The following is a 25336-nucleotide window of genomic DNA, read 5'->3' on the forward strand; positions in this document are numbered from 1 at the left end:
CATATTTTCTTCTTCCCAAAGAAGTTTTTTTTTTCTTTTTCTTTATAACATTCTATAAACAGAATATGAAACTTCTCCTGGAAATCCTGTTCTCTCAGAGTCCATCAAAATGTGAGGCGAAGAATAAGAAAAAAATTCCATAAAAATATATAAATTCAATTATACTGATTTTAGTATTCCTTCAAATAACTTTTAGTCAATTTCATTCTACATTTATCACACATCAACCTTAAACAGGGAACTATGCTAGACTTAGTTTTTAAGAAATCTGAAAAGATAGAACTATAAAAGCAAATAAAAAGGTAACATTAACCAGACAGCAATCCATAAAATCAAAATCAGATTATTAAAAACAGAGTTGCATTATTCTGGACAAGGATAATATTTTAATTTGTAATTTATATTAAATTTAACTGACAAATATTATTAGTTTCAGAGGTAGAATTCAATGACTCCTAAGTAATATGCCATTGTATATATATACCACATCTGCTTTATCCATTCATCTGCTGATGGACATCTAGACTCCTTCCATAGTTTCGCTATTGTGGACATTGCTGCTATGAACACTGGGGTGCATATGCCCCTTCAAATCACTACTTTTGCATCCTTTGGATCAATACCTAAACGTGCAATTGCCAGGTCATAGGGCAGCTCTATTTTTAATTTTTTGAGGAATCTCCATACTGTTTTCCAGAGTGGCTACACCAGCTTGCATTCCTACCAACAGTGCAAGAGGCTTCTCCTTTCTCTGTATCCTCGCCAACATCTGTTGTATCCTAACTTGTTCATTTTAGTCATTCTGACTGACATGAGGTGGTATTTCATTGTGGTTTTGATTTCTATTTCCCTGGTGCTGAGTGATGTTGAGCCACTTTTTTCATGTGTCTGACGGCCATTTGTATGTTTTCTTTGGAAAAATGTCTGTTTATGTCTTCTGCTCATTTCTTTTTTTTTTTTTTTTTTTTTTTTTTTTTTTTTAAAGATTTTTTTTTTTATTTATTTATTTGACAGAGAGAAATCACAAGTAGGCAGAGAGGCAGGCAGAGAGAGAGAGAGGAGGAAGCAGGCTCCCTGCTGAGCAGAGAGCCCGATGCGGGACTCGATCCCAGGACCCTGAGATCATGACCTGAGCCGAAGGCAGCGGCTCAACCACTGAGCCACCCAGGCACCCCTTCTGCTCATTTCTTGACTGGATTTTTAGTTTTTTGGGTATTGAGCTTGGTAAGTTCTTTCTAGATTTTGGATACTAGCCCTTTATCTGATAGGCCTTTTACAAATATCTTCTCCCATTCTGTAGGCTGCCTTTTTAAGCTTTGCTGACTGTGTCCTTTGTAGTGGAGAAGTTTCCATCTTGATAAAGTCCCAATAGTTCAGTTTTGATTTTGTTTCTCTTGCATTTGGAGACATGTCGAGCAAGAAGTTATTGCAGCAAAGGTCAAAGAGGTTACTGCCTGTGTTGTCCTCTAGGATTTTGATGCATTCCTGTCTCACATTTACGTCTTTCAACCATTTTGAGTTTATTTTTGTGTATGGTGTAAGAAAGTGGTTCAGTTTCATTCTTCTGCATGTGGCTGTCCAATTTTCCCAACACCATTTGTTGAAGATATGGTCTTTTTTCCTATTTATTGATGATTAGTTGACCATAGAGTTGAGGATCCATTTCTGGGTTCTCTATTCTGTTCCACTGATCTATGTGTCTGTGTTTCTGCCAGTACCATAGAGTCTTAATGACTAAAGCTTTGTAATACAGCTTGAAGTCCAGAATTGTGAAGCCTCCAGCTTTGGTTTTCTTTTTCAAAATTCCTTTGGCCATTTGGGGCCTTTTCTGCTTCCAAACAAATTTTAGGATTGTTCTGAACAGGGGTAATTTTAACCTGTTTTCTTCAAATAGGAACTTTAGATAATAATTTCAATCATCTTAAGTACTAAGTATAAAGGCATCCCCTTTAATAAAACATGGAACGCTGTATGACAGGAAGAAGGTGAGGGTAGGGATAGTGAAATATTTTCATTTACAACCACAAAAAAAATGTCTATACGTATCTGTTACCTGGCAGAGGGCAGTGGCAGGACAAAGCTGGCCCTATTTGTACACAAAATCATAGGTCCAGGCCAGGAGAGAAGGTAGATCTTGGGTTTGGAGCCCTCAGGAAAGATGTGCAGGTTGGTCTTGATGCCTTTGCTATGGTTCCCTCCACCTACCCAGATGGAAACCCTGAGGGCCTGGGCCAGCAGGATGGTGTGGATGTGGTTATTATCCCTTTACATGACCTCTACCTCCTGGTGGCAGAACTCCTTGACAGTCTGCCCACTCTCAATGGACACATCTCATACTATAGGTAGCCTGAGGTGAGCAGTTGCAGAGAGACTAACAGGAAGTCCAAGGTCCCCTAGCTGCTGAAGGAGGCCAAAAGATTGACTACTGAGGTATGCTTCTCCATCTGCTCAATCAGGTCTGTAAAACATGGGTGGAAATGTTTAAACCGTGAACTCAGTAAAGGCCTGGGAGACGAGGTTCTCTTTGATCTTGGCAGACACAGGCTTGAATTGCTAAAACTCCTTGCTCACATTCAGCAGCACCTCCAGGTGCAAGCATCCAGAAGCGCAAGAGAAGCAGTTCACATAAAGCCTGGTCTTATAGATGTACAAGAATTTTTGGTAAAGATGCTCAATCTTCTGTTGACAGATGTCATCCTCAGCGTACTCCCTGTACAGAATGTCAGCTCCAACAGCTCCAAGAACAGAGGGTTCTGCACAGCAATCTTTTATTGAATTTAGTCCTGCTGAGCCACGGTATCTTCATCATAGGCCAGCCAGACAGTTAACACCTTTAGAGTCACACCGCCCAATGGTGGCTCCTGATTTTGTTACTGAGATTCCTCTACAACTATCTTTAAATGATGCTGTATTCCTACTTTATGAAAAGAACTAGAGGGCTTATCAAAATTATTAACAGCCTACAGTGAGGTATCACTAGCCACCCACTGAAAAGGTCAAAATGAAAAAGAGAGAAAATACCAAATGTTGGCATAGTTGTGGAGTAACTAACATTCAAACATTGCTAGTAGGAGTATAAAATGGTATAACTGCTTTGGAAAATTGGCAGTTTCACAAAGAGTCAAGTATCTATGACCCAGAAATTCCAGTCTTGGTTGTATTTCTAAGGGGAATGAAAACATCTGTCCACTAAAAGCTTTGTACGTAAACATTCTTAGCGGCTTTTTTCATAATAGACAAAAGGTAGGAATAACCCAGGTGTCTATTAAAAGAAGAATGGATAAGCAAATTGTGATCTGTTCATATAGTGGAATACTACCGAGCAACAGAGGAACAAACTACCGATATACCCAATGTCATGATGAGCAAAATAAGCCTTACATAAATGAGTGCATACTATACAACCCCACTGACTGAAGTTCCAAAATAGTTCTAAATTAGTTCTAAAATAGTTCTAAGTTCTAAAATAGTTCTAAAACTAATTTATGGTGATAGAAATCAGATTAACAGCTACCTCTCGCAGGGAAGAACTGAGAAGGGACATAAAGGGAACTTTCTACGGTGATGGAAATGTTCTATATCTAGTTGCAGGTTACATGAATATAGGCAGTTGTCAAAACTGACTAAGCTATATACTTAACGGTCTCTGCATTATATTACTGTATGTAATTTATACCTCAAAGTAAAGTCCTTAGAAAAAATTAGTAAATAAAGCCCATTCAGGCATGGATTGCAGTCTTGAGAGAAAACATGGAAAGCTTGTGGAATCTTAAAACACAACGAAAAAACGAAAAGCAGCATGTGAATTTCCTTTCAATCTCTGGATTGTCATAAACTCATACTTCCACTGCAACAGTACATATCCATGAATTATTAGGCTTAAGGTCTGTGCCTGAAGCACTTGTTTTGCTTTTGTAAATAAAAGCATACTAGAAACATTATACAGAAATTTCTCTGTAAAGGAATTATTATGGTAAACTCTTTCATACCAAAACGATGTTTGCCAAAAATAGATTCAAGAACAAAGAGAAAATGTCTTTGTTTTCTATTGGAGAAATTTTCAGTCATATCATACCTTGTGAGTTTTTGAGACTGGTACTTTATCTTGTTTTAAACTTTTCATTTCATTAGCATGTGAATTTCCTTTCAATCTCTGGATTGTCATAAACTCATACTTCCTCTGCAACAGTACATATCCATGAATTAAAATACAATTGTAATAAAGGTGAGAAAAATCCAAAAACAATCATTTAAAATTCACTTGTGTCAAAGAGTAGACAACTTACCTGTAAATTATCTAAACGAGCTTGAACTCTCTTAGCCTGAATCTCCATCTTCTTGTTTTCTTCACTTACTTCATTTAACTAAAGTGAGAAAACATTAAATACTTCAATATAAAGCTTAAGCTGATTTCATACTAAAGGTTTCACAAATATTTTATCTAGTCAATATAACCAAACACTGTAACAAAACAGAGGCAGCATTCATAATTAAAGATAACTGCTCATAGTAATTAGACTTATGGAAATCATTCTGAAATGTATAAAAATAGTGTATCACTATGATATACACCTGAAACAGGATACGGTATGACAATTATACTTTAATAAAAAAATAATAATTTTAATTAAAAAAAATAGCAAAAATCATTTGTCCCTAGGGACATCATTTGTCCCTAAAGTACTAATAGTATCTAAGTTTAACTTCATTCTATTTGCACGTCTCTTGACATCTTACAAGTATATGTTTTAATGTGAAATGTCTTTAAATTGAACTTTTTATGTATATACAGAAAAGTGTACAAATCATTGAGTATGCAATGTAACGAATTACTAAAATTGGGTTAAATATATAAAATTAGGAAGAAGTGACATGTTTACAAACATTAAGTCTTCATATTTATGAACATAACAGCATTCCATTTATCTAGGTCTTATTTATTTTCTCTTAATGTTTTATACTTTTCAGTATATGTGTTAGTTATAAATTAATAAATCTTTCTTTTAAATTTATTCCTGGATAGCTATGCTTTTTGATGCTATCATCTGTGGTATCTTTCAATAAACAACACTATTAGATTACTGTTGGCATATAAAAATACACTTGATTTTTGTGTATTGAATTCACATCCAAGGGCTTCTCCTACATTTGCTATATTCTACTAAATTGTTTGTATATTTATTTGGATACCTGTGTATACAGTTACATAATCATGTTATCAGTAGATAATTCTTACTTCTTCCTTTACAATCCTTATTTCCTATTTTTTTCCCCTATTGCACTGACTAGTACAGTGTTCAATAGAAACAGTAACAGTGAGGGGCGCCTGAGAGGCTCAGTAGGTTAAGCCTCTGCCTTCGGCCCAGGTTAGGATTTCAGGGTCCTGGGATTGAGCCCTGCATCAGGCTCTCTCTCTCTGCCTGCCTCTCTGCCTACTTGTGATCTCTGTCAACCAAATAAATAAATAAAAATCTTAAAAAAAAAAAAAAAAAGAAAGAAAGAGTAACGGTGAGAACGCTTTGCTTCCTTCTGATTTTAGAGGGAAAACAATAACTTAAGTATGATTTTGTTGTTGGGGTTTTTTGCAGCTACCTTATCAAATTTAAATTCTCTTATTACTAGTATCATGAGTTAGTGCTGAATTTTATTATCAATAGAAATAATAAACCATAATTTTCAAATGATAAACTTTGTTTTCCTGTACTAAATCCACTTAGTTTAAATATTATTTTTATGTATTGCTAGATTCAATTTACTAATATTTACAATTTTTGCATCTATATTCCCATGCAACTAGCTTGACTATTTCTTTTTCTGTAATAATCTTGATACATTGAGTTTCAAGGTTATCCTGGCCTCATACAAGGAGGGTTTTTCTCTTTTTCTATTTATATTTAAGGTATGTGATGTTTGCTCCTTAAAAGTAATAAGTCTTTCTGCTCCATCTTTTAACTTTATCTAATGTTTTCAACAGTCTGAAATCAATGTTCTTATGTATGGTTTTCCTCAACATTTATCCTGCTTAGGCTTAACATAATTTATTGTTTTTACAAGCTTTGGATAATACATGGCCATTTCTCTTCACATATTTTGCTTTTGTCCTATGATCTCTCTTTGAACTCCCATGTTAAAAATTTTAACTGAACATATCTCTTTTATAAATTTGTTTATTCTTTCTCCATTCAGTGTTTTTACTTCAAAACTTTTTAGGATCAATAGGTAATGGTCTTCTAGTTCATTAATCCTATCTTCTGCTGGGTCTCATCTGCTATTAAACCCATTCGCTGGAGTTCTGAAATTCAATTAGTGTATTTTTAAGTTTCAGAATTTCATTTTAATTCCTTTTTATAAATTCTCCTTCTCTAATGAAGTTCCCAATCTTTTTTTCTACTTTCTTGAACATATTAATCATTATTTTAAAGTCACTGCCTACTAGGTCCAATATCTTGATCATTGCTAGGTATATTCATATTGTTTTGGGCATTTCTGTTCTCTTTATATTGAGTTATGTGATTCTTTTTATAATTTTTCGTAAATTCTAGTTAGCTAACATGCAGTTCAATATCAGTTTCATGAGTAGAATACAGTGATTCATGTGATTCTTTTAATGTAATGATTAATTTTGTATAGAATGACAAAAATATTTATAAATTTTATACATAATAATTTTCTTTCAGAGTGGGCTCATTTTTTTCTTTGCTAGATACCCCAAATGGGGACTGATTACCTTACTCTAAACAGGAACTAAGATCAGTTAAGACCATGTTTCAGCTTGAGGAGGGTTCCATATCTATAATTTGCCTCTTCCTAGGATATAACCCTGATCCTTTCAAATGAAAGCCTATGGTATTCACAAGGACCCTAAAGCCTGATGAGTACTGAATATTAATCCTTGACTCCTCAGCTTGTTAAGACTTAATGGAAATTGTTTTAATATTATTATCATTATTGTTATTATTGCAGACTTATTTATGTCCAATGCTAACATAAATTACTATGCAAGTCAGTCACAGAAATAACTTACCTTTTTATTTAGCAATTTTAAAATACAGTTAAGCTTTGAACCATGCAGAGCTGATGGTCATCGATCCCTGGGCAATAAAAAATTCACATAGAACTTTTCACTCCCCAAAACACTTTACTAGTAGCTTACTGTTGACAAGGAGCCTTAGTGATAACATAAACAGTCAATTAACACATACTTTTTATGTTATATGTATCATATACAATGTTCTTATATTGAAGTAGGCTGGAGAAAACAATAGGTTATTAGGAAAATCATAAGGAGAGACATTCCAAGATGGCGGAGGAGCAGGAGATCTTAGTTTTGTCTGGTCCCAGGAATTCAGCTAGAGAGCTATCAAATCATTCGGAACTCCTGTGAACCTGTGAACTGAACAAGAGCTCTAAGAAAAGAATTGCTGTAATTCTACAAGTAGAAAAGCAACCACTTTCTGCAAGGTAGGAGGTGTGGCAAAGTGAATCCTAGGCAATATATTGGAAGATAAACCACGAGACCCATGAAGACCCATGAGACCATGTGGTATATATACACAATGCAGTAATACTTAACCATCAGAAAGGATGAAATCTTTTCATTTATAGTGACATGATGGAACTGGAGGGCTGAGTGAGTAAGTTAATCAGAGAAAGACAATTATATGATCTCACTCATGTAGAATTTAAGAAACAAACAGAGGATTATAGCAGAAGGAGGGAAAAATAAAACAAGACAAAATCTGAGAGGGAGACAAATGAGAGACTCTTAATCAAAGGAAACTAACCGAGCATTGCTGGAGGGGAAGGGGATCGGGCAATGAGGTAACTGGGTGATAGACATTAAGGAACATGATATAATGAGCACTGGGTATTAGGTAAGACTGAGGAATCACTAAACACTACTTCTGAAACTAATACTATTTGAATTAATGGAATTTAAATTTTTAAAAAAGAGAGAGAGAGAAAAAAGAATATTAAAAAAAGAAAAAAAAATGAAGGGGTGGATGCCGAGGAGGGGAGGAGAAAGGGAACAAAGTGACCCAGATCAGCAGAGCATACTCTTGAGAAGCAGTGGGAAAATGCAATTCCTGGCCTGATCTTTGTCATATCCAGGATTACTAAAGAATAATTCTCCTGAATATAATGAAAAATACATATATAATAAAGGTAAGATGGTAGACTCTAATATGAAAAAGAAAGAGAAAATCATAAGGAAGAGAAAATATTTACAATATTGTACTGCATTTATCAAAAAAAAAAAAAAAAAAACTTCATGTAAGTGGAACACAGTTCAAACCCATGATATTCAATGGTCAACTGTATGTGTGTATATAAATACACATATATATGTATATATATATATAATTCATCATACCAAAAGCCAGCAAACTATAGCCCAAGGATCAAATCTGAATGCTTATTGTTATAAACAGCATCTTACAGCCATGCTCATTCACTTACTTATTGCCTTATAGCTACTTTTTTTTTAACTTATAGCTACCTTTTTTTTTTTTTACTTCTAGCTACTTTTGCATTATGTCAGAATTGAGGCATGACAGACTATATGTCTCACAGAGGCCAAAATATTTACTATTTCATCCTTAAAGAATAAAATTGCTGACTCCTCATTTACACTAAACAGAGTAACCATAAAAAAGCATTCTGCCAGCTGGTACCAAAGGGTTTCTCTCAAGCTCTTTCAGTTTGGTCACACTAGATCAAAAATCCAATTATCAATAGGTCTATCACTTAACAATTCACATATCCACTTCACTCACCACACACCCATACAAACATACAAAATTATTAAGAAACAAAGACACCCTTCTCAATAAAAAAAGAGTGCTAGAGTTGTATAGTGAAAGAAAGCTGTACAGTGAAACACTTGTGTTGAGCACAGCATACCATAAACACTGTCAAATCATTATGTTTTACACCTGAAACTAATATGTCTTCTGTCAACCAACCATACTTCAATTAAAAAGAGAGAAGGGGGGTGCCCGGGTGCCTCAGTTGGTTAAGCGGCTGTCTTCAGCTCAGGGTATGATCCCAGGGTCCTGGGATTGAGTTCCTCATCAGGCTCTCTGCTCAGTGGGGAGTTTTCTCCTCCCTCTCCCTCTGCTCTTCCCTCTCCCTCTGCCCCACCCCCTGGCTTGTGCTCTCTCCTCTTGCTCTCTCTCTCTCAAATAAATAGAATCTTTTAAAAAGAGAGAGAGAACACACTAGATTGAGAGTGTGATGGAAACAAGTAATCTCTCCAGGGATAAAGCTGGCTTCCAAACAACAGTAAGTGAAGGCCATCCCTACTTCTACTGTGGGAGGCCATAAATGAATTCAGGGAAGCCAAAGAACTTAGATCAAATGAGAAATGTATCTAGTTGTCACTGCCAGTGAGAAAGGTTGTAACAAGCAGTAACTATAGGACATCAAAAACATAAACTGAAAACATACAGCTACGTAAGGAATTCCAGGATGCATATTATCCCTGAGAGTCTGACCTAGTTACATTTTAGAATCCACGAAGTCTTCCAGCCCAAAGTTTTCATTTTTGAAGTGACTGGGTTTACCCCAATTTCTGCTCACCTACTTCTCCTCTTTACACAAATGCAAACATAATCATTCTCCTGTCTCCCTTGAATGTATTCTTTGTCATCTTTTAGTCAAAAACTGGGGAAAGTTAAGAAAAAAAAAAAAGAGAGATACAACCCACAAAAATATTTGCTTTGCAACTTCAGTTTTATTAAGCAGTAACCTAGATCATATCACTTACATAATCATAGTACAATATGACAGCCCTCTGTATGACAGCACTTTGTATTCATGCTAGTACAGGGCCTAGCACATAATAGATGTCCAAAAAATAAATGAATGTTAAATAAGCAGTAGTATAAAATAGCAGTTAAAAGAATTATTAGCGGGGGCGCCTGGGTGGCTCAGTGGGTTAAGCCGCTGCCTTTGGCTTAGGTCATGATCTCAGGGTCCTGGGATCGAGTCCCGCATCGGGCTCTCTGCTCAGCAGGGAGCCTGTTTCCTCCTCTCTCTCTCTCTGCCTCTCTGCCTACTTGTGATCTCTGTCAAATAAATGAATAAAATCTTTAAAAGAAGTATTAGCTAAACACAATGCCTAAAACTCCCCAGATTATCGTGTCTTTTTAATTTTTTTTTGCTTGTTTTAAATCTATTAATTGCTCTTATATTTCAAAAATGCCAAACTGCAAAAACATCTCAGCTGGATGCTAAAACAGATGATGAGAAATCAAAAGCTTAACAATACCATATTTATATTTGCAAGTATTATAGGAAATAAAGTTAGCAAATAAAGTTAATTAAAACTTTCTCTAGCTAGAATATATTCTAAGACTGATAGATAATTTGTTAAATAAGATGATATAAGTTTTAAAAATTTTATAATCTAGTATTTATTAAAATAGGTCTTACCTGCTTTTTTAAGTTATCATTCAGTTCTTTCAGGGCATCAAAAGAGGACCTTAGTCTCTTGCTTTCTTTGTTTCTTTCCTTAAGAACTTCAGTTAAGTGCTCAACTTCTGCGTCATGTTGCTAGAAGGGAAAAAAATCTGATCTCAAAATTAGGTAAGGATGCCATGTCATGAAAGCTACTGAACACAAATCAATTAAAAATTAGAATTCCTTGAATCAGGACTTTAATTAGTACATTTAAACATATGTGACTAATACTGCAAATAATTTATAAAAACTATGTCATCAACCAATGTAATAACTAAGCATTAAAAGCATTTGTTAAGTTCCTATTAAAAAACTATTTTGTTTCTGCTCAAAAAAAATCCACTGGATCACACTGAAATAATTTCTATCACATCATGGAATGATAAAACAATGAGAGATTTCTTATCTTCTTCGAGAGACTAGTTATTCACAGCTTTATAAATTAAAATTTAAGATTTAAGTTACCCTTGAAAAGAAATATCCATAGGTAGAACTAATTCCTTGTTCTAATTAAGTAGCTAAAATTGTTTACATCTCAAAAAATTTAAAAACATAAAATTTCTGAGTCTCAAACTCTTTTCTGTTTAATCGGCTTTATAAATAATTTAACCGTGTAATTATATTTAAATGAGATAACATGTTTTGATTTAAAGTGTAAATATGTACAGTTTATTTCACATTTTATTCTCAATTTATTTGTAATATATTAAAACAAACAAATTTCCATAGGAAATCAAGAAAAGGAATTAATTACTTTCTTCCAAGTAATCATATAGGTACCATTAAAATAAAGCTGTTATCTTTACACTTAGTAAGAATAACAGACAGACAAATCTAAAGAGAAAAAAAATCAAGAATAAATCTAGGATGGAAACCTCTTGAGAATCCAAGCATTTATTTTCCTGCCCTGTTTAAAATCCAATCATTTGAAAACATTAGCTTTATGTAATTTTATTATTACACTGATTCCTTAAAGAACTTAGTATATATAGTCACAAATAGTTATTTCAAACATTAGGTCAATATTCTCATTCTCCAAATTTTTCCAAATCCAAAAGATACTAAAAATATGGGATATGAGTTCTATCTCCAGAATGGCAAGGTAAGCCCACTACACTCTAGTTCTGTTACTGATTACAACTAAAAATCTTAGACAAAACACAAAAAAAGTAACTTCCGTAAGGACTGTAAAAAGTAAACAGAAGCTGGGGCGCCTGGGTGGCTCAGTCGTTAAGCGTCTGCCTTCGGCTCAGGTCATGATCCCAGGGTTCTGATCGAGCCCCACATCGGGCTCCCTGCTCAGCAGGAAGCTTGCTTCTCCCTTTCCCACTCCCTCTGCTTGTGTTCCCTCTCTTGCTGTGTCTTTTTCTATCAAATAAATAAAATCTTTAAAAAGAAAAAAAAAAAAGTAAACAGAAGCAGGGAATTGTAAAAAGGAGTAAAAACATGAAGAAGCAACCCTCAAGAGGATGAAGTTTCCAGGATTTCTGTTTCTCTTTTTCTCTAGTAGTCTTGCCCCAACATAGGCCCCTGGCAACTAAAGTGCACCTGCAGCATAGCCTGCTAAAACTCTAAGAGAAACTGTACCCTTCCACCCAGGGATGCCAGGAAAAGGGCCACTGTGAGCCAAGGGATGTGGGGAATATCAGAGAAGAGATTCAGAAAGAGCATCTTTTCATTTTGGTGTACATAAACTGTTAGAAATCTGGCTAAACCCTAAGCTGCCCAAGCACAGCACTGACAAACGCAGCAGAGCAGATCTCTCCAAAAAGTGGAGAGATCAGAGCTCGCTTAAAAATACTACGGAAGGGCGCCTGGTGGCTCAGTTGTTAAGGTCTGCCTTCAGCTCAGGTCATGGTCCCAGGGTCCTGGGATCAAGCCCCACATCGGACTCCTTGCACGGCGGGAAGCCTGCTTCTCTCTCTCCCACTCCCTCTGCTTGTGTTCCCTTTCTCACTGTCTCTCTCTGTCAAATAAATAAAATCTTAAAAAAAAAAAAAATACTATGGAAGTCTCAGACTAACCCCCCAATTCTGTAAGCACGGGAATGACACAGAGCACCTTAATAAATGTCTTGAGAACTAAGATTTATGTCACTACCTGAGTATCAGACTAAACCTAAGTGGCACATGCACAAGACAACTCTGAAGCAACATTACAAAAGCTTTGAAAACTGAACTGAGATTGGGTCACTTCCCACAGAAGGTGAGAAAGAATTTTGGTCTATACCTAATCAGAATGGAGTATGGAAAATGGAGGAGGAAGATCCTTAGCTCACCTCTTCCTGCGAACACACCAAGGCTGCAACTCCTCTGAGAATAACCTGAAGGCTATCAGAACAACTCTTCCACAGTAAAAGATACAAAGAAATAGGAACATCAGGAAGGATGGGAGAGGCAGAAATACAATCCGGTTAGAAACAAACCCTTGTGCAACATACAAGCAGGAGGAATAGCACCGATCTGGAGGTCCTAAGGAGTGTTGGGGTTCAAGCTCCTTATCAGGCATACTCCCACCCTTGCCCTGAGGATCTGCACTAGGAAGACTAGTCCCCACAACATCTGGCTTTGAAAATCAGCAGGGCATAAACACAGGAGTATTGAAAAATTAGCATGCCATGCATGCCCTAACTTCTGGAGAGCTGCAAGTTAGCAAGAAACCAAGACTCCGCACAGAAAGGGTCTGCACACAATCTTACCCACTTCAAGACCCATCACAGAGATAGCAGTGTGAAAAGTACCTGCACCATATATAAGGGGTATCCACTAATTTTAGCATGTGTGCTAGAGGAGCAAGAATCTGCAGGAAATTTCTCTGGGAGAAAAAAACATGGGGTGTCATTTTGGGGGCCCTCTTTCAGCCTAGCTGTTCCATTGCCTATGGGTGACAGTTTTAACACTCTCCATCTACCTTGCTAGCACTGTTCACTGTTCACTGTTCACCTCACTCTGGCATTCCCCTGCAAATCCGCCCCACCCTTCCCAAAGGCACCCCTCCTGATCCACTACACCTGGCAGGCAATCTGAGCAGCAACCACCCTGACACACCCAGTGGGCATCCTTAGTCAGGATGGGCAACCATTCAAAGAAACTCTTGTCTCAGGGAGGGGGAGCCAGCTTCACAGTCACCCACACAGACAACAGCCATAGATGTGCCTCTCAGCCAGCATGCACCTACAGTAGTCATGGCCAGGCACTATAGCCAGGTAGAGGCCCAGGGAATAGTCCCATCCTCAATTCTAACAGCAGGAATTATACCCCAGTCACAAGTGGAAGGCACACACAAGGGACAGCCCTGGAGTACCTGGTTTTGGTGACCAGGGGATTATACTTCTGAGCCCCACATATTGCCTTCTGTTGAAGGCCCATATTCCATTGTCTTACTTAATACACAAAAACAGATAGTCAAACATAGTCATAAAGTTACGTTACTTTGGGGAGAAAAATGGATGAACTCAGTGAGAACCTAAATAGACACAGAAAATATAAAAAAGAACCAATCAGAGATGAAGAATATAATAACTGAACTAAAAAATATACTAAAGATAATCAACAGCAGATTACAGGATGCAGAAAAGAAATCAGCAATCTGGAAGACAGGGTAGAGGAAATCACTCAAATTAAACAGCAAAGAAGATGAAAATAGGTTAAGGGACCTCTAGAACAATATCAAGCATACTAACAACTGCATTATAGGGGTACAGAAGAGAGAAAGAAATGGGGGACAAGAAATGGAATAGCTAAAAACTACCCTAATCTGGAGAAAGAAAGACATCCAGGTCCAGGAAGCGAGAGAGCCCCAAACAAGATGAACCCAAAGAGATCCATAGGAAGAATCATAATAATAAAAATATCAAAAATTAAACTTAAAAAGATGATCTTAAAAGAAGCAAGATAAAAGTAACCAATTATATGAAAGGGAATGCTTAGGGGAACCTGGGTGGCTCAGGGGGTTGGGCATCCAACTCTTGATTTTAGCCCAGGTCATGAACTCAGGGTCGTGGGATCAAGCCCCATGTTGGGTTCCAGGTGCAGTTTGAGATTCTCTTTTCCTCTCCCTCTGTTCCTCCCCCAACACACATGTGCGTGCATTCTCTCTTAAAGAAAGAAAGAAAGAAAGGGAACATTTAATTATGACTATCAGCTGATTTTTCACAGGCTGGAAGGCAGTGGCATGATTTAGTTGAATTGCTTAAATAAAAAAAACCTTTGTGGTTATAAACAAGAATACCTTACCCCACAAGGTTATTATTACAAGGCTATTACTCAGAACTGAAGATGACACAAGGTTTCCAAAACAACAACAAAAGAAGTTAAAGTCCTCACCACTGAACAAAACCCAGATGAAATGTCAAAGAAATTTCCTTAAGTGGAAAAAAATGAGCCACAACTAGAAGTAAAAAAAAAAAAAAAATCATTGAAACATTTCACTGGAAAACGTAAATATACAATAAAGGTAGCATATTGGTTATAAAGCTAGTATGGAGGTAAAAAACACAAGGTAGTAAAATCAACTATAGTTATAATATTTATAGTTAAAGAAAACACAAAATTAGAAGATGTAAATATGACATCAAATACATCAAATGTGGATGGGTGGAAGTAAAATGTATTGCTTTTAGAATGTATTTAAATCTAAGTGACTATCAATTTAAAATAGAGTGCTATATACATAGGGTGTTATATTTGAACCTCATGATAACCACGAACCAAAAACCTATAATAGATAAAACAAAAAATAAAGGAAGGCAAACATAAAACTAAGGAAATTTATCTAACTACAAAGGAAGAGAAGAAAGGTAGAGAGAACAACTATAAAAACAAACAGAAAACAACAAAACTGCAAAAGTACATGCCTGTAAATGAACTCAATGGCTCCAATAAAAAGACATAAGGTGAGTGAATGGATTAAAAAATAAAACCCACGGGGTGCCTGGGTGGCTGCCTTTGGCTCAAGTCATGATTCCAGGGTCCTGGGATCAAGTCCCGCATTGGGCTCCCTGCTCAGCAAGGGGTCTTCTTCTCCCTCTCCCACTCCCCCTGCTTATATTCCCTCTCTTGCAGTGTCTCTATCAAATAAATAAATAAAATCTTAAAAACAACAACAACAAAAACCAGTCAAGAGACTAACTTCAGTTCTTTTTTTTTTTTTTTTAAAGATTTTATTTACTTGACAGAGAGAGAGAAATCACAAGTAGGCAGAGAGGCAGGCAGAGAGAGAGGGGGGAGGAAGCAGGCTCCCCGCAGAGCAGAGAGCCCGATGCGGGGCTCGATCCCAGAACCCCGGGATCATGACCCGAGCCGAAGGCAGAGGCTTTAACCCAATGAGCCACCCAGGCGCCCCCTAACTTCAGTTCTAAAGACGCGTACAGATGAAGTGAAGAGATGTAAAAAGATATTCTATATAAATGGAAATGAAAAAGCTGGGGTAGCTAGTACTTACATGAGACAAAATAAGACTTTAAAACAAAGACTGTAACAGGACAAAGAAGGCCACTGCATAGTGATAAAGGGATCAATCCAACTAGAGGAAATAACAATTGTAAATACCTATGTCCCCAACATAGAACTACCTAAATACAGTAAGGGAAACTGACGGAAATATAGTAACAGCTGGGGACTTTGTTACCCCACTTATATCAATGGTTGGATCATCCAGATGGACCACCAGTAAGAAAACCATGATTCTAGGAGCCCCTGGGTGGCTCAGTGGGTTAAAGCCTCTGCCTTCGGCTCAGGTTATGATTCCAGGGTCCTGGGATGGAGCCCCACATCAGGCTCTCTGCTCAGCGGGGAGCCTGCTTCCTCCTCTCTCTCTGCCTGCCTCTCTGCCTACTTGTGATGTCTGTCTGTCAAATAAATAAATAAAATCTTAAAAAAAAAAAAAAGAAAAGAAAAGAAAACCATGATTCTGAACAACACATTAGACCAGATGGACTTAACAGATATATACACAGCACTCTATCCAAAACCAGGAGAATACACATTATTTTCAGGTATACATGGAAACATGAGCATAGTGGCATGAAACTGAAGATCGATTACAAGAAAATGGAAAAAACACAAACACTTGAAGGTTAAACAACATGTTACTAAATAACCAATGGATCAACAAAGAAACAGAGGAAATCAAAAAATAACAGACAAATGAATATGGAAACACATCATTCTAAAATTTTGGGGACAGAGCAAAAGAAGTTTTAAGAGGGAGATTTACAGTATTACAGGCCAACTTCAAGAAACAAGAAAAGTCTCAAATAAACAATCTAACCTCACACCTAAGGGAACTAGAAAAACAAAGCCCAAGGTCATAGAAGGAAAGAACAAATAAATGAACAGACCTTAAAAACTAGTAGAATATAGAATTAGAATTAGAATAGAAAAAAATGAACAAAATTATAAGATTATTTAAAAAGATAAACAAAAATCTACAGCCAGATGCACCATGAAAAAAAAAAGGATTCAAAAAAATAAAATCTGAAATTAAAGAGAAGTTATAACTGATACCACAAAGAATCATAAGAGACTATTATTCAAAATAATACACTAAAAACTTGTATGCCTAGAAGAACTAGATAAATTCTAGAAACATACAATGTTCCAAGACTGAATCAGGAAGGAATAGAAAACCTTAACAGACCAATTACTAAAACCAAAACTAAATCCGTAATCAAAAAATGCCCAACAGGGGTGCCTGGGTGGCTCAGCGGGCTAGGGCCTCTGCCTTTGGCTCGGGTCATGATCCCAGGGTCCTGGGATTGAGCCCCACATCAGGCTCTCTGCTCAGCGGGGAGCCTGCTTCCTTCTCTCTCTCTTCTGCCTGCCTCTCTGCCTACTTATGATCTCTCTCTGTCAAATAAATAAAATCTTAAAAAAAAAAAAAAGTGCCCAACAAACAGATGGCTTCAGAGGTGAATTCTACCAAACATTCAAAGAAGAGTTCCTATCTATCCTTCTCCCAACCATTAAAAAATTATTTAAGAGGAAGTATAAATTAATTCTGTGAGGCCAGCATTACCCTGATATATTCCAGGGATGCAAGAACGGCTCAATATTCACAAATCAATATGATATGCCACATTAACAAAATGAAGGATAAAAAGCATATGACCATCTTAACAGATGCAGAAAAAACATTTACCAAAAGGCAACATCCATTCATGGTTAAAACTATTAACAAAGTGAGTATAGAGGGAACATACTTCAACATAATAAACATAATTTCTCATATATGAGAAAGCTACAGCTAACATCATACTCAATGATGAAATGCTGAAAGCTTTTATTCTAAGATTAGAAACAAAACTAGAATGCCTACTTTCAACATAGTATTGGAAGACCTAGTCATAGCAAGATTGGGAAGGAAGAAGTAAAACTGTCACTATTTGCAAATGACAACATACTATATATAATCAACCCTAAAGAATTCACCAAAAACTATTAGAACTAACATGTGAATTCAGTAAAATTGCAGGATACCAAAGTAATATACAGCAATCAGTTGTCTTTCTATACTAATATCAAAGTAGCAGAAAGAAAAATTAAGAAAACAATCCCATTTACAACTGCACTGAAACCAATAAAAATACCTAGGAATTAATTTAGCCAAAGAGGTAAAAGACCTGCATTCTGAAAATTGTAAGGCATTAATGAAAGAAATTAAAGATGTTACAAATAAATGGAAAGATACACCATGCTCATGGATTAGTTCAAATAATACTGTTAACATTTCTATACTACCTGAAGTAATCTACAGATTCAATGCAATCCTCACAAAAAATGCCAACAGCATTTTTCACATAATTAGAACAAATAATACTAAAATCTGTTTGGACTACCAAAGACCCCAAATAGCCAAACCTGGAGGTATCATACTCTCAGATTTCCAACTTAACTACAAAGCTATAGTTATCAAAACAGTATAGTGCTGGCACAAAAAATGATGTGGAGATCAATGGAACAGAACAGAGAGCCCAGAAATAAACTCATGCTTATTTGGTAAAGTAATCCACTACAAAGGAGGAAAGAACATACAATGGAGAAAAGACAGTCTCTTTAATAAATGGTGCTGAGGAAACTGAACAGCTACATACAAAAGAAACTGCACCACTTTCTCATACCATATACAAAAATAAACTCAGAATGAATTAAAGACCTAAACGTACGACCTGAAATCATAAAACTCCTAAAATAAAATGATGGCAATAAACTCCAGGACATCAGTCTTAGCAATACATTTTTGTTCGTCTCTTCAGACCAGTGAAACAAAAACAAAAATAAACAACTGGAGAAAAATATCACAATTTGATCTACATCAAACTAAAAAGTTTTTGCACAGTGAAGGAAACCATCAATAAAACAAAAAAGCAGCCTACTGAATAGGAGAAAATATTTGCAAATGAAACATCCAAAATATATTTGGATACTGGCTAATACTCAAAATATATAAAGAACTCATACAACTCAACAAAATAAACAATCCAATTAAAAAATGGGAAGTGGACCTGAACAAATATTTTTCCAAAGAACACATATCGATGGTCAATAGGTACATGAAAAAATCAACTTCACTAATAATCAAGGGAATACAAATCAAAACCAAAATGAGATACCACCTTATGACAGTCAGAATGGCTTGTATCAAAAACACAAGAAATAACAAGTGTTGGCAGGGATGTGGAGAAAGTGAAACCTCATGCACTGTTGGTGGGAATATAAATTGGCACAGCCACTCTGGAAAACACATGGAGATTTCTCAAAAAATTTAAAATAAAACTACCATATGATCCTGCAATTCCACTTCTGGGTATTTACCTAAAGAAAATGAAAACATGAATTCCAAAAGATATATGCACACCTATGTTCACTGTAGCCATTATTTACAACAGCCAACATATGGAGGAACCTAGATGTCCACTGATAAATGGACAAAGATGTGGTACAAATACACAGTGGAATGTTATTCAGACAAAAAAGAGAATGAAATTTTACCATTTGTGACAACATGAAGGAACACTGAGGGTATTAAGCTAAGTGAAATAAGTCAGTACAAGACGATCACTGCTGACTTCACTTTTACATGAAATCTAAAAACAAAACAAATGAACAAACAAAACAAAACAGAAACAGACTCATAAAAGAAAGAACTGGTATGGCTGCCACCAGGGGAGGGAGGTGTGCAGGAGTGGGCAAAATGGGTGAAGGTGGTCAAAAGGTACAAACTTCCAATTACAAAATAAGTCAGAGATGTAAAGTATAGCATAGAGTATACAGTCAATAATATTGTCATAGTTATTATATAGTGATAGAAGGTAACTAGTTTTATGTGGTGAGCATTTCATAATGCATATAAATGTCAATCATGATATTGTACATTGTAACTAACAAAATATATGTCAACTATAATGTATAAATAAACGAAGAACTCAACTGGGCTGACTACTTAGAAAAATGAACAGTCTACAAAGGATCAGAACAAGATCCAGAATCTGTACAATATCCAAAAGGTCCCAAATACAATCCAAAAGTCACTGAACCAGAAAATGTGCTAACTCTCAAGAGAAATGCCAATCCTTCCATGATCCAGGTGTTGAATATTTAGGTACATTCCCTGAGGTAAATACAAATGAATACAAATGGAAAGATAAAAATTCTCATAAGGAAAATTAAACATAATTTTTAAAAGAACATAGTTAGCAATTTTAGGACATTAAAATGTCAGAAATAAAAAATTCCCTAGATGATCTCAGTAGCAACATGGGAATGAAAGAAGAAACAATGAATGTAAGGGTAGATAACAGACATTATCAAATCTGAAGAACACAGAAGAAACAGATGAGGAAAAAGGAACAAAGCAGTCTATGGTGTAACACCAAAAGACCTAACATATGAGTCACTGGAGACAAAGAAGGAAGAGAAAGCAACTGGAACATAAAAAAATAAGTGAAGAAATAATTGGTTGAAAACTTTGAGATTTGGTGAAAGACATTAATTTACAAAGTCAAGATGTTCAGTGAACCCCAAACAGGATAAACTCGAAGAAAAGCATATGGAGATACCTCATAATTAAATGGCTGCTAAAAAACACAAATAAAGAAAAATCATGATTCTATTTACATGACATTCTGGGAAAAGGCAGAATTACAGGGACAGAAAATAGGTCAGTGGCTACTGGCAGGGGGAGGGGGTACAAGGGGCAGGGAAGGATAACTACAAAGGGGCATATGGTAACTTTTGGGGTGCTAGAATTATTTCTTATTAGGATTATAGTGGTGATTACAAGACATATGCATTTTTCAAGACAGAATGAAATTTATTCTACACAAGTTACAAATGTAGTAATGTATCTGTTGATATGAAACAAAGTATACCCTACCACCTAGATAATGTTCTTGATAGAAATATGCAACCTAAAAAAAATCCTTAGGAAACAATCAAGCAAATCCAGAATATGACATACTCCATATGACTGCTGACCTGGAATCTTCAAAGAAAAGTCTCATAAAAGAATGGCTGACTACTCTAGATTCAAAGAAACCAAAAAGGTATAAAAATCAAGTATAATGCATGAATTCTATCTAGTTCCTTGATCAGAAAATAAAACAAGCAATAAAAGATTTCAATATCGTGGGGCACCTGGGTGGCTCAGCTGGTTAAGAATCTGACTCAGCTTCAGTTCAGGTCATGATCTTGGAGTTGTGGGATTGAGCCCTTTGTTGGGCTCCATGTTCAGCAGGGAGGTGGCTTGAGAATCTCTGCCTCTCCCTCTCCATATCACACTGGCACGCACACTTTCTCTCTCTCTCAAATAAATGAATAAAATCTTAAAAAAAAAATACCTTAAGACCCAACTGGGAAAGTGAATGCAGACTGTATATGAAGTTAAATTATTTTATTAGCATTAATTTCCTAATATGATAATGATGTGGCAAATGTCCTTATGCTTAGGAGACACACAGTCCTAAAATTAAGCACTGATAATACTAAGGAAGTATTTAGGAGTGCTGAGTCATGATTTTTACAAGTTAGTTTCAAATGGTCCAGGAAAAACTACATGGGGGGATGGGAGAGTGGAGAAGAAATAAAGCATATGCTGCAAAATGCTAATAATTAATGAATCTAAGAAAAACAGAAATTACATTACTCTGAAATCAAATTCTATATAGTTACCTCCTTTATAATCTGAAATCTTGTAAGAACTTCTTCTTCGACACCTTTAATTTTACTCAAAGCAGTTTCATGTCTGAAAAGTAGTTGTTCTCTTTCAACTAAAAAACGTTCCCGCTTTTGAAGTTCTTCAGCAAACTCCTGTTGTGCTGCAGTTTCACACTGTATTAAAATGTGAGATTCAAGTATTTTTAGAAAGTACATTCACAAATTCTATAAATTGTTTTATTTACTGAGGTTGTATCTTAATCAAATGGTGTTTAGGACTACATGAGTACAAGTAAAATATGGATTACAGTAACAGCTAGACTATCATCATAGCATATAAGAGTGCACAGAAAATCTATCTTGTTGCAAAATGATGTGACAATGTAGTAAGATTCAACTCTGAGGACTCAAGAGAATTTGGGGTCCAAAATGCAACTGTATTATGCAGAACAATCCCCTATCCAGCTTCAATTCCACATTCTACTTCAACTTCACCATCTATTCTTTTCCCTATACTCTCCATCCCCTTCCCTTCTTGTCCTTCACTTGGGCTAAAAGACCCCAGCCCTGTATTATAGCACTAATCTCAATGCCACATTGCTCGATACCAATGGAGAAAACACACACACACAAACACAGTTGGACTATTGTAAACTTTGGGTACCTCTAACTGGATTCTCAATGCAGTCCAGAAATCGTTTTATATTTTCATGGTTGGCTCTCTCTCTCCTACTCTTCACAGTGCCTATTTCAAAACCTTCTCCATTCTTTACTTTGAACACCTCACCTCCTACATGATTCTGTGCAGACAGCCTCATCCCTAATTCACAGAGAAAACAGAAGACAGCAGAAGGAAACACCAGCCTCCTGCCCTCAAGACACACAGGTTTCTCCTTCCCTCCCATTACAAAGGCAAACTCAGGATCACACTGCCTTCTGCCTTCTTTGGACACTGCTGTGCTAATAATCCCTCTAATATTTTAATCTCTTCCATCTCATCTGAAATGGGGTTGCTCTTGAACGTACCCACAAACTGCCTCTCTTTCACAAAATTCTTTAACACTTTGTCTACACCTGCTGAGCTCTATTTCCCAATCACTCCTCAATTTACTTCAATCTGGCCTCAGCCAGCATCCCCCTACTGAAATGACTTACCCATTATTACATCTGAAGGTCACTTTCAGTTCTAATTTTACTGAGTCTCTCAAGAGCATTTTATATGATAGGCCCTTTATTTCAACCTAAAATAATTTCTTTCATTGGATTCTACGACACCACATTCTCCTGGTTTTCTATCTCACTCTCTGGCCATGGCTTCTCAGCCTCCTTTGGGGGTTCTGCTTTCTTTACTGTCATTTAATTACTAATGTTCCTCAGGATTTGGGCTTAAGTCACTTCCCTTCGCATCTTCTCATTCTCTCTACTTACTTCCCTCCACTCAATGGCTAAATTACTGTGTATATGCTAACTTCCCCCAACCTACAACTGCTCAGCTTTTTCTCCTAAGCTCGAATCTCAATTCCAAGCTTCCTACCGAATATCCCCACCTGTATGCTCTCAGGTAGGACAAATAAAAATGTCCAAATTGAATTCAACTAGCCATCAGGGAAATGCAAATCAAAACCATAATGAGGTGTCACTCCATACCCATTAGGATGGCCAGAATCAAAAAGACAGATAACAAATGCTGTCAATGATGTCCATCAGTTAAGAGTCTGCCTTCAGCTCGGGTCATGATCCCAGGGTCCTGGGATCCATCATGCTCAGTGGGGAGTCTGCTTCTCCCCATCCCCCTCCTATTGCCTCTGCCCTCCCACCCCTGCTGATGTAGTCTCTCTCTCTCAAATAAATAAATAAAATCTTAAAAAAAAATAAAAAAAAAAAAAAGTAATGGTGTTTTAAAGAGCCTAGAATGCTACATGGCAGTTAAAATGCATGAAATAAAGGGGACGCCTGGGTGGCTCAGTTGGTTGGACGACTGCCTTCGGCTCAGGTCATGATCCCGGAGTCCCGGGATCGAGTCCCACATCGGTCTCCCAGCTCCACGGGGAGTCTGCTTCTCTCTCTGACCTTCTCCTCGCTCATGTTCTCTCTCACTGTCTCTCTCTCAAATAAATAAATAAAATCTTTAAAAAAAAAAAAAAAAAAAAACCAAAAAAAATTTTAAAAAAATAAATAAATAAATAAAAATAAAATGCATGAAATAGAGCTACATTTTCCAAACATACAAATCTCAGAAATATAACAATGAACAAAGCAAGGAAGTTGCAAAAAGAAATCTACAATATGTCATTACTTACGTAGTATTTTAAAACATTCAAAGCAATACATATATATGAATACATAAAAGTGTTAAAACAGGACATAATGGATCCACACTAATTTCAAGAGAGTGCTGAATCCTTGGGATGGAGGAAGGCTGTTTCAACTCGAATCAAAACATTTCATATTCTTTAAAAATATCAAACAGAATTACTAATAAAATTAATTATGCATTAATTATGCAATATGGGCAATGGGTACACAGTTGATATAATAATACTATAGGTTTTTCTGTATCTCCTAAGTATTTTACAAACTTTTAAAAAACCAAACAGCAAATGAAAAGATAATATTCATAATAAAGGAATTATTCCCTACATAAAAATTAAAGTTATAAGTTTCAAAAAAACAGAATCTTCTCTCCCTCCAGTTTTGTTCCCTATCTCAGCAAAAGTAGAATCATTTATCCAACAGCCAAAAGAATAAACTTGCATTTCATCTTTGACTAAAACCCTACTGCACACCTCCCACATCAAAACAATCTCCAAGACCTACTGGATCCATTTCTTAAAAATGTTGAGAATCCGGGCACCTGTGGCTCAGTGGGTTGGGCCTCTGCCTTCGGCTTGGGTCATGATCTCAGGGTCCCAGGACTGAGGCCCGCATCTGCTCAGCGGGGAGCCTGCTTCCTCCCTCTCTCTCTGCCTGCCTCTCTGCCTACTTGTGACCTCTGACTCTCTGTCAAATAAATAAATAAAAATCTTTTTTAAAAAATGTCAAGAATCCATCCACTTCTCTCCATCTCAAAGGCACTCATCCAACCCAAGACACCACCAAGACATCTACGTCTGTTGACACTCTGCCCTCTGTCTAGATCTCACGTACTGGTGACAGCTTTAATTATCTATATGTAGGGGTGCCTGGGTGGCTCAGTGGGTTAAGCCTCTGCTTTGGCTCAGGTCATGATTTCAGGGTCCTGGGATAGAGCTCCGCATCGGGGCTCTCTGCTCAGCAGGGGGCCTCCTTCCCCCTCTCCCTCTGCCTGCTTCTCTGCCTACTTGAGATCTCTGTCAATTAAATAAATAAAACCTTTAAAAAAGAAAGAAATGTAAATTACTACCAATTTATTTTTTTTAATTACTACCAATTTAGACCCCCATCTAAGACATATGTTCTAAATGCCAAGCTGATACATTTATTTACATTAGGCCTCCATTAAAGTCTCAAACCTAATCCACTCCAAACTAAAATCATGATCTTTCTACCTATATTCATTCTTTCTCCAAGTTGTACAAACCAGAAATGTGGAAATTATCCTAGACACCTATTCTCCCTATAGCACATCGAACTCATCATACTAGCCCATTTTACCTCCAAAAGCAATCTCTAATCTATCAATTCCATTTTTCTGCCACCACCCAGTTCAAGTTACCATTCACCTCTCACCTGCAGTATTA

General features: G+C 36.5%; 1 protein-coding gene and 1 pseudogene across 13 annotated transcripts in view; both read right to left on the reverse strand.

Moving 5' to 3' along the window:
- CCDC138 (coiled-coil domain containing 138) overlaps positions 1 to 25336 on the reverse strand; it is a 140501-nt gene that overhangs the window by 104096 nt on the left and 11069 nt on the right. For all 13 annotated transcript variants that reach the window (XM_059134287.1, XM_059134282.1, XM_059134280.1 and 10 more), the window contains 4 exons: positions 21633 to 21791; positions 10438 to 10557; positions 4287 to 4364; positions 4076 to 4180 (listed from right to left, as the gene is read on the reverse strand). In XM_059134287.1, coding sequence (XP_058990270.1) covers positions 4076 to 4180; positions 4287 to 4364; positions 10438 to 10557; positions 21633 to 21791 — 462 coding nt within the window. The remainder of the gene's footprint in view (positions 1 to 4075; positions 4181 to 4286; positions 4365 to 10437; positions 10558 to 21632; positions 21792 to 25336) is intronic.
- LOC131807692 (ubiquitin thioesterase OTUB1-like) lies at positions 1005 to 3360 on the reverse strand (annotated as a pseudogene).

Source organism: Mustela lutreola, chromosome 9 (assembly GCF_030435805.1).
Source record: "Mustela lutreola isolate mMusLut2 chromosome 9, mMusLut2.pri, whole genome shotgun sequence".
In the NCBI taxonomy this organism is placed as follows: Eukaryota; Metazoa; Chordata; class Mammalia; order Carnivora; family Mustelidae; genus Mustela; species Mustela lutreola.